We start from the raw sequence: 10,814 nt of genomic DNA on the forward strand, positions 1-10,814 counted from the left end.
ACTTATGTAGAAGTCACAACTATCTGAGGCCGGTCAATAATAATGTAGGCAACAACACAAGTTAGAGATCTTGATTAGTGAATCAAACTCCAAAAACATGCCATGCCAAAAAGAAGATGAGAAATGATCTTGTATTGATTTAGGTTCTTTGCATGATTTAGGAAGCAACCTATCCTTAATGCAAAGCCATTCACTTGATCCATGATCAAAATGAATTAGATTTGAGTCAAGGAAGATTAAACCTCCATGTATCAATGCTAACCACCAATCTTTAACTCATTGATCAAAAAGAAAAAAGAAGAAGAAGAAGATGGAGAATTAAAGTGCATTAATGGAAATGGAATGAGATAATCAACAAGCATTGACCAAAGACAAAGAATATCAAGGTCAAACAATAGAAAACAGAAGCAAGATGAAGATTAGAAGTCAAGAAACAAATAAAATGTTTTTGGCATTTTTTAATATTAAAATAAGACTTGAAATAAAATAATAAAGAAAGGTCAAACTTCAAGCTCAATTCAAATCAACTTTGAAAAGTCCAAGTGAATTATCCTAAGTTCAACATGGTCAAACAAAGTTTGACAAAAAATTTCAGCATTTTTAGAAGTCAGAAACTATTTTTAATCAATCAAAAATGCATAAAAATAACCTAATTGAACTAAAAATAAAATAAATCTCAAATCAATTAATAAATTGATGAGAATATTTTTCATAGATCCATCATCATTCAAAGAGGTTGGAAAAATATTTTTGTATTTTTTGGATATCAAAAATGATTTTAAATGAATTAAAAGTAACCAGAAAAGAGAAAATTACTAAAAAATATCAAATGATAAAATAAAAAATATTAAAAATCATTTTCAGAAAGTAGAAATTAAAAGGAGAAAATGAAATTGGTCTCATATTTTTTGGACCAATAATGAGAGAGATATGAATTTTTAAAATGAAATGGAATTAAAAGAAATAAAAGAATTAAAATCAGAAATTAGAAAAAGGAGAAAAAGCGTGGACCGTATGATGATCTCTCATTAATTGACGTGGATCATCACGTGGCCAAGAAGCGCACGCTCACCATACACGCTAGTCAGCTGAGTAACACATGGCCTTTAATAAAGTCATAACAAAGAATGGATGAGATCAAATCTGGAAAAAAGCAGTGGACGGCTCAGATCTAATCTAGAGACCAGACGGTGGCCAGCGCCACCGTCTTCTTCGGCCAAGTTCAAAAGTTGCAGAGAAAAAATGGTAACCAAAAGACACGATCCATGCATCAATCGAGAGCTGACGTGATGTACATCACCCTTGTACCATTCAAATCCATTCTAGATCTCTATATTGAGAGAAATCAGAAGTGGAAGATATGTGGTGTTCATATGAACTTCATGATTTTTGAAAATTGAAAGCACAATAATGTTGCCTCTATGCAGAGGACTTCAGATCACACAACAAAAATGAAAATTAAGCACTATGCAAGTAGATTCGAAGAAAATAACAGATGAGGTGAACCTCTGATTTGCAGGGCTTTGGGTCACAATTCTTGGATGCTATTGCTTACTGTCCACACTATAGATCAAGGAGAAAAAGATTTAGGAACTTTAAGATCTGAAAATTGATCAATGAAACCAAAGTTCAGATCTGAAAAATTTGAAGAAAAGTGAGCTAGTTCCTTTAGTGATGGTTGTGGTTTTAGTTTAGCAGCAATTGGGGTGCCTTTAGGTTGAAGAATTATGAAGCTATGGCATTGTATTTATAGGCAAGGCAATGTTGAATGCATGATTTCAAATTTGCATGAATGGAAAGGGCCTCCATGCATGGGCCTGTACAGGCGCATGGAGGGCCCAATTCCAACTGGAATTGAAAGCTGATGCATGATGAAAGCAAAATGGACGTGCAGATTGGATGGTAGTAGCTCATGCAATGCAAATTAAATGATTTTCCACAATTGCATTATTATGTTCAAGCCTTCGAAAATGCTATGCTAAAAATGGGAACACCACCTTATGAGTAATGAAGTCTAGGGTGCAAATTGGCCATGAAGTCTAGGGTGCAAAACATGCATATGTGAGATTTTCAAAATTGACCAAAGTTCAAGCCCTTCTGTCTCTATGATGCAAGCTCCAAATGACAAAATCTTCAACATCAAAGTTGTAGATGTTTTCGAGGAAATCAACATTGAATTATATTTTGCATCATTTGGAGTTTCGATGAAGAATTTATGAGCACTTGAAGTTGGACTTTTTCACATTTCAATGCATTTGGTTCAAAGTGACCTATAATGTTTTGCATTATCACATGTATTTCTTTTGAGATTTTGAAATTTTGCTCAACATAAAATTTGAAGTAGACATCTTAATATTTCCAATTCATTTGATCTCACCTCAAAATCATGAAAAATGAAGGAGTTATGTCCTTGGGAAGTTGACCCAAAATTAGGGTTTCAATCAACATGACCTATAATGTCTTAGAATGGATAATGACCTTACAAACTTCAAATCAATTTTTGATGAACATGAAAGTTATTCATATGGTTCTAAAGAACATTTTTTCTCTTGGGGTCATCTCCATTTGACAAACACATAAAACGTTAGGTCTCAGTGTATTTCAAAATAGTCAGATGAATTGACTGATCAACTTCTCAAGTCCACACCTCATATCTTGATGAATTGATGATTGAGGACACTCAAATAAGTTCAAATATGCATTAAATGATAAATGAAAGAACTTCCCTTGATTTTCTTTGACCATGGGTTGAGATTGCTTCATGAGCAAGGCACAGTTGATGAACAGATGAATTAGGGTTTCCTTGGGAAACAAGCCTCCAGCCCCTTGATTTTCTTTGATCAAAATGATGAATTGAGACACTTGGGAGGCATATTTGATGGATAAGAGCTTTGGGAACCATTACCATGCTTGCTTTCATCTTCAATTGGCCCTATCAATGCACATAGGATCTCCTAGAAGCTTTTAGACCTTGTGACTGCTCAAGCTACAAACAAGAGATGTTAGTGACATATTTTTATGCTTTTGGTTAGTAAATGAGAAAAGCTATAACATATAATTCAAGCATGCTGGGGGATCTCAAACTACTCACAAGAGATCCCACCCACAGGCAAAGGAACCAAGATGCTTATGATCCTTGAGGCAATGTAATTGCAATGTTATAATGCCATGAGGGATCTTAGGGTCAAAATTGGGGTCTTACACAAAGCAATTCATATATCTTGCCCTAGCATGCTTCCTCATATCGGTTAAACAATTTTTATACGCTTAATATTTATGTTTTCGTTCTTATTATTTTTGAAAACACTCATCAAACCCCATATGCACTACAACAAACAAGACCTTAGACAGCGCTTTTTTTAGCCTTAGACAGCGCTTTAAAGCGCTGTCTAAACCTCCGCTGCTAAAGGTTTAGACAGCGCTTTTTTAAATCTTAAAAGCGCTGTCTAAGCCCCCCCCCCCTTAGACAGCGCTTTGGCCAAAAGCGCTTTATAAGACCCTCTTATTTTAAATCTTTTAGGTATACCTTAGACAGCGCTTTTGAAAAGCGCTGTCTAAGCCCCACCCCCTTAGACAGCGCTTTGGCCAAAAGCGCTTTCTAAGACCCTCCTATTTTAATTTTTTTAGGTATACCATAGACAGCGCTTTTCAAAAAGCGCTGTCTAAGCCCCCCCCCCTTAGACAGCGCTTTTGCCTAAAGCGCTTTCTAATCCCCCCCTTAGACAGCGCTTTTTACAAAAGCGCTGTCTAAGGTATACGAAAATTTTTGAATTTTTTCCAGGTTTATAAACCAGAATTTCTACCTGTTTTCAACCAGATTTTGACAGACAATTATCACATTTTATATATGCCATTTTGGCCTTTTTTCTACCAATTTTTGACTAACAAATATATATGTCAAATAACCTTATAATATATAATGTAGAAAGTGGAAAGAACTAAATACAAAAATAACACTAAAAAATATGTTTGTATTGCCAGAAGCTTGGATAATTATATAGCCTGGTTCTCAAATTTATTCATGAATTCTAATTGAAATAATTAAATGGCATAAGAGGAGTATTCAAAAATAATATTTAGGCTACTCGGAGAAGTTAATTTCATTTTTATAGTTGTATCTATGTTTGAAGAAAACAATCTACAGGTTGGTATTGCTTATCTACTATGTCTTAACTTCACTCCCCTTAATACTATTTTCTGGGTCTGTCCATGGCTAACACCAAAACTGGGATGGCAGCCGGAGGGCAGAGTAGCTCCTATTTGAACTATTTTAAATATATATCTAAATATTTGTATACTAAATGTGTTTGGGTAATTATTTTTTACAAAAGCAAAATACAGTTTTTACTAAAATAGTATATTAATTTTAGAATTATTTAATTACGTTATTTTTTAATTTTTCACTATTCAAATAAGATATGACTACTTCATGGTTAGTTGGACAACTATGGGTTGCACAATGTTACAGGAAAAAAAAACTACTTCATTATGAAAATAACCACATCCACAATAAACAGGTAGTTTCATATTTTCACTAAATGCAGTATTCTGAATCACTTAATACAAAAGCACTAAATTATACATAGAGAAGAGTATCCAAACAAGGTTAACTTAACACAACCATTCCATGTTTCATAGTCACAAAATTTTCTCTACTTGTATTTTACCATTTTCCCTCCGTAACATGTAATTGCTATGATATTATAACATGCATGTAATGAATGTAACTATCTTTACTTGAAGTTTGAAGCGGGTGCGACAGGCACAAACAAAACAAAACAAAATGAAATAAAAACTGTTCAGAAAACAAAGGATAAAGAAACAAACCTGCAAAGGAAAATGGGCTGTACACTAACACTTGCTTCAATTCCAAATTGAGATCTTCTGTCATTTTCTTGTTTAAATTTATCGTATGGAAGGACTACACATGGACCTCGGATAGAGCTAGCCATTTCAATCCTATCACTATTAGATTCATAAACCTTCAAAAAAGAAAAAAAATGATATATCTATAAGAAAGTATCAAGCAACATCTGGTTCTAAAACGATAAATAAGATGTGTAGCATTATCATTTCACTGGAACACCAATCAAACTACTGTAGAGGTTACACTCAAACTGTTACTGAATTTGCTTTTGATATAACTGTCAGCCATGTGAATTTATAGCTATAAAGTTGTACAATTATAATCCCTTGATTATATGAACTAAATCTTACTATAATCTCTTCTGATTACACCAGAAATTATAACTGTACACTAGGGATTACTTACACAGAAGGAATAAGGAAATGAATATATCATCATATGATTCAGAACTAGTGCTGCTGACGTCCCAACCTTGGTGATAGGGTTTCTGGTTTGGGACACTACAGTGTTATCAGGCCCAACGATGTGAGCCATGAACCCAATTGGAATTTGTTATTGAATTTCCTCAAGAGATTAACACTCAGTCATAAGAACTTATAGAGAAATAGTTGTTGTACAATTATAATCCCTTGATTATAGGGATTCCATTTGTTCTATAAGCCTCCATATGGCATCAGAATTATATACAAAGAAATAGAGAATTAGAGACTATTTGAGTATGTTGTATAGGTGTAGTGTGTGTATGACCAAAATCAGTGTATAGGCTACTTCAATGACTGAAATGCCATAAGATACAATTTTATGCATATTATTAAAAACATACAGCAGACTACTAGTATTGTAAACTACAAACAAAAGTAGGAAAATCCAAGTAGAAAGTTAAAACCCATACTTTTTCCAATTTCCATAACTAGCTGCAGAACCATCACAAGTTATCTCAGTAAATGCTTGCAAGAAAGAGGTTTAAAATAAGGATGGATATTTTCAATAGACATTGGGAGATACAAACTAGCTGCTCCTACATATACTTTATATTATATCAGTATTGTCTCCACAACTTTATATTTTCAGATCGTCAAAAGTATTAACCTGAGAGATAGGAGATTATACGAAGATCCTTCAACCAAACAGTAGGGAGAATAATAAGTGCAGTCAAAATTGCAAATAAGTGCTTGCCATCCAAATCCAAACCTCCCCAATGCAAGGACGTTCCAGGAAAAAGACCAGTAAGGTTATCGCCTTCCATGATGATATATTCCACACAATATGACTGCATTCATAAATGATTGATATGTGTCATATAGATTGTGCAGAGTAATAAAGGCAAAAGGAAATGGATGCACTGCAGCACTTACATATAATTCGGTGTACAAAACAATCTGCAACAAGATAAAAATTGAAAATAAAATGTCAGTATACACATTGTTTAAACCATCATGTTATGCAGTAGAAAATACATATTATGTCACCATTCTTTAGCACTCGTTGAAATAAATAAAATAGAGAAATATCATAAATAAAAGAGAGCTACTTTTCCATAGTTATAAGCCATGTTCATATCGGTTAATCCAGCACCGTAAGCATTGCAGAAGCCAAGAGAAGGCGCAAAAATATATGCAAACAGGACAAAATACCACTTCACCTGAGGGAACATCAACGGGATTACAACAATAGAGATGACGGAGAAAAATATGTACCCTGTACATGCCAACCATATTGGAATATTTTCTCTCGCAAACATTTCGTTGCGTCTTAGATCATCAAGAGGCAACTGTTTCTGATTACCGGAAACTGCAAATGAGGAGAGTATGTTGAGAGTATGAACGAAACCCTCAAGGACTGGAAAAATTATAAGCTATCACTTACTTACATGTATTATTAAGATTCTTCTTTTTCATGTTGGCGTGGATATTTGTGGCAGTGAAATAGAGAACTTTGACAAAATTGTAAAACCCATCACCAGAATCAAGGCAATGGAAATGAAAACCTGAAGCAAGGGATAAAAATCAGCTAAGGTGTAAAAAGAAATAATTTTATATCTTTTTATTAAGGTCCTTTAATTAATTCTAGCTAAACTTAAACCTTATAACCATTGAGACTCTTCATGCTACTTTCTTTTATATTTGCAGGGAACCATTCTCCTTTTAGTCCTCTGATTAACGGCCACATGATGCCCCATGAAACCACAGCACCAAGAAGTAATGATAAATTAACAAGATGAGAACAGATCATTCCTGCTCCAACATAAGTCATACTGAAATCGAAGTAAAATCTGCAAAATTGTAGCGCTTTAATCAGCAACAATTACATAATTATTTCATATGTAGTTGAGAACTTTTAGTACTACTAGTAGTAGAACAAAAAACAAAAGAGAACTCACGAGTTTTTCCATGCTTGCAATCCAAAAGTAGGAAATTGAACAAATCCACAAGTATCTCCACCAGTAAAGAACCACTGAAAGAATGCCCAGACAAAGCTCGATGCGAAGAATTTCACGAATCCATGAACCTGCTTCCTGCAAAAGAAGTTAAACAAATTTGAGAAACTCCAAAACATTAAAACTAAAAACAAAAGAAAAGACAAAACAGGTTCATACTTGGCCATGACATCTCCTTTAGGTGTATGGAATCCATTAATAAGAACCGCAGTAGCAGTTCCACTTGGATAAGTTAATTTGTAGTCTATTATCATGATCTGTTAAACAACACAAACTTCATCATCAGCACCATTCCGGTCAAACATCTTTTCCTCTTTATCGGTACAAACAGAGGCTAGTACTTAATCCTCCCTCTCTCTCCATTTGGTAACAGCAAAGTGATCCGCCCACAAAATAATCCAACAACTCAAAAGCAAAAAAAAAATGGTTTCACTTAAAATATCCCCAATATAATCCAAACAGAATGTTGCAGAAATCATATCTTGATAATAGAAACATGTTGACAACATAACCAATTCACATCCCAAGTGAAAACCGAAAAAATAGAAAAAACGCAACCTTAGTGGGAACTGCCTCCCTTCCTCTCTAATTGAGTACCACAAACCCGGTGAGATAGAATCCAAAAACAATGTTGCAGCCTTCTCAAAATTTCTAGTGGACATGCAGTAGAGGCCTTCATACACTTTCAGCCGGTTCTTCCTTTCCCAGTCACCACCTTCTTCAAACAAGCTGTAATAATGTTGCAAATAGTTAGAAAGCCATCGCTTAAATCAAAAACATAGCAGAGGATATAACTACAGATATATGAGATTCAAATAATTACCTTTTAGCTTTGTCAATACTTTTGGAAATTAGATCAAAATCCATGTCAAAGAAACCAAGCTGCAGCGTATAAAACACCAAGTCCATCTTCTGCCCCACTGCAACAGTCTTGGTTTCTGTTATCTTGAGATGTTCCAGGGCTTTCTCCTAATACATGGGATAGAGTGATGACTTGATTCCAGCAGCATAAAGGAGATGAGCAATCAATTATAAATGCAATGCATACCTTGTCCCCAATCCGGATGAAAAACAAGGATTTTGCCAAGTGAGCCTCGCGGACTTCACTCTCACCTAAGTTTTCCTCGGCATCAGCAATCCTAAAATGAGACATTCACATGGACTATCATAAGTGCAAGGATAATTAAATTTGTCACTTTTCAAAAAACAGTTTGTATCTCGAGGAATTGCAATTAGAAAGAAAAAAAAAACAATTACTATGACGCAACCTTGGTATTTATCCTTCTCCCAGTATTTTAGGTTTTCAAATGGTACTTGCTGAGTTGAAATTTCCATATTTTCACTAAAAAAAATAATTATCTTTTCTATGTTGAAAATGAAGAGCAGTAAGTCCTACAAAGTATGCGGGTTCTAGCAATAGATATGTCGTACTCCCATAAACAGGTCAAATTCATCAATCGATAATTCTATTTCTAGGTTCTCTAGCAACATGCAGATATCACAGTCACAGCCAAATAGCAAAGCTACAAAGAGGGGTTCACTTTACGCCATCTTCAGTATGGTAGCACCATTGCATCTTTTCCTAAAATATGGAGGGCATGGATTACAGTTCTACTGTGTCTGCTCTCCCAGGGTGAAAATAAAATAATTTGATCAATCATATCTCATTCTTAACTCAGTACGCACTCAGCCCAAAGAAAACAACCATGTCAAAATCAATTTTACACTTCTAGAATTGCTTTTGACTCATCCAAGATGAAAACCAAACATACACTAGCTAAAAGAATCAACTTAGTTCAGAACCTCAGTGATAACAGTGGTGATGATTAAGATCAATAACCAGCAAAACATATGAACAGAAAAACACTTGCCAAATCCATTAGTACAATTCAGATAAGTAAATCTCATATAATATAGTTAATTGAAAAAATAAACATCAAGGAGCCATCAGTGTGCTATACTTAGATGGTAACCCTATTATTGTAAAATTTTCTGCAATTCAAAATCCGAAATTTTCAATTGGGGTTTACAGCACCCAACCCCAAAAATCTCAAGGTAATGAAAAAAGCAAAAGAGAGACTCACTTTTCGTCAAGCTTCTTAAGCTCATCGTCAATTTTAGCACGCATAGAGTCCAAAAGGGTACGATCCATATCCAAAACAGAATCGGCGACTAGGGTTTCGTATAAAGGGACCATATCTGTACAAAACAAAAACACAAAAGGGAATTAGGGTTTATATAGAATAGAAAATAGTTGAAAGAAGAGGGAAAGATTGAAACCATGATCCTTGACGAATGTGAAGACATCCTCCTTGAATCCAACTTTGTCAATGTCTTGAACATCGGGTTGTTTGAGGAGGAAAAGCTTGTCGGCGAGGACGAGTTGTGGCTGCTGAGACTCTTCTCCTTCCGATGATGCCATTGCCGCTTATGCTTCACCGCACGATGCAAATCTAACTCTCTTTCACAGGATGCCATTGCCGCTTATTTTAATTAGACCTTAGAAAGCGCTTTTGTGGAAAGCGCTTTCTAAGGTATGCCTTAGACAGCGCTTTCCAAAAGCGCTTTCTAAACCCCCCCTTAGACAGCGCTTTTGGTTTTAATTTTTTTTTAATTTAAAGACTTTAGACAGCGCTTTTAGAAAGCGCTGTCTAAGACCCCCCCTTAGACAGCGCTTTCATTATTTTTTTGGAACATTTTCCGTGTTTTATTTTAATTTTAACCTTAGACAGCGCTTTCTTTTATAAGCGCTGTCTAAGATGCGCTGTTAAAAGTCATTTTTGGCGTAGTGATGATCTTTTGTTCAATTGAATTATTATAAATATTGGTACTTACTACACAGTCCTCGAGATCGATACTCGGGATAACTCCTATTTTATTACTACATTGGTGCAAATAATACACTTGCTATTTTACCGATCTAGTTTTTGGCGCCGTTGCCGGGGACTGCCAAAGTATAAGTTGAAGAATAATTCAATTGGAATTTTGTTGCTCTGCAGCCAATTTTTTTTTTCTGTATTATTGTTTATTCTAATAATTGTCTAATCTGTGTATGCGAGGTAAGGCCTCAGCTGGATTTCTTTTTGACACAGAACCAGAAAGATTATTGCGTGCAAGACGACAAAAAGCTAGGTTGGAAATTTTAGAAGCAACCCATATTGTTTCGAGTCTGAAAAAGAAGAAGTTGTTTCAGTTCATTCGGAAGACTCCGAAGCCGTTTCTGAACAAATGGATGAAGCTCCACCACCTCCTGCGGAAAGACTTCTGGGTGATTATGGAGGTATAAATGCTTCTACTGGAAGGTTAACAATTATGAACCAACCGGTAAATGTTGATCATTTTCAGCTACACCCTTCAACGATTTGTCAACTCGAAAGGAGACCCTTCTCCGGAAAAATCAATGAAGATGCCAATAACCATTTACAAAGATTTCTGACCATGACGACATCGTTAAAAATTGAGGGACACTCAGAGGAAGCTAAAAAGTTGGTGATGTTTCCGTTTACACTG

At 35.0% G+C, this 10,814-nt stretch overlaps 1 protein-coding gene and 1 pseudogene across 1 annotated transcript; both read right to left on the reverse strand.

The window, feature by feature from the left end:
* Positions 1-6,714: 6,714 nt before the first annotated feature.
* Positions 6,715-7,591, reverse strand: LOC127132298 (metal-nicotianamine transporter YSL3-like; annotated as a pseudogene).
* A 54-nt stretch (positions 7,592-7,645) lies between these two features.
* LOC127129503 (26S proteasome non-ATPase regulatory subunit 6 homolog) lies at positions 7,646-9,781 on the reverse strand. Its single transcript, XM_051058671.1, has 5 exons — positions 9,585-9,781; positions 9,389-9,503; positions 8,353-8,443; positions 8,128-8,273; positions 7,646-8,033 (listed from the first exon to the last, which is right to left on the reverse strand). The coding sequence occupies exons 1-5, from the start codon at positions 9,724-9,726 to the stop codon at positions 7,646-7,648; spliced, it is 882 nt and encodes a 293-aa protein (XP_050914628.1). The 5' UTR covers positions 9,727-9,781.
* Between the last annotated feature and the right edge of the window lie 1,033 nt (positions 9,782-10,814).

The sequence above is a fragment of the Lathyrus oleraceus genome, chromosome 3, assembly GCF_024323335.1.
Source record: "Lathyrus oleraceus cultivar Zhongwan6 chromosome 3, CAAS_Psat_ZW6_1.0, whole genome shotgun sequence".
In the NCBI taxonomy this organism is placed as follows: domain Eukaryota; kingdom Viridiplantae; phylum Streptophyta; class Magnoliopsida; order Fabales; family Fabaceae; genus Lathyrus; species Lathyrus oleraceus.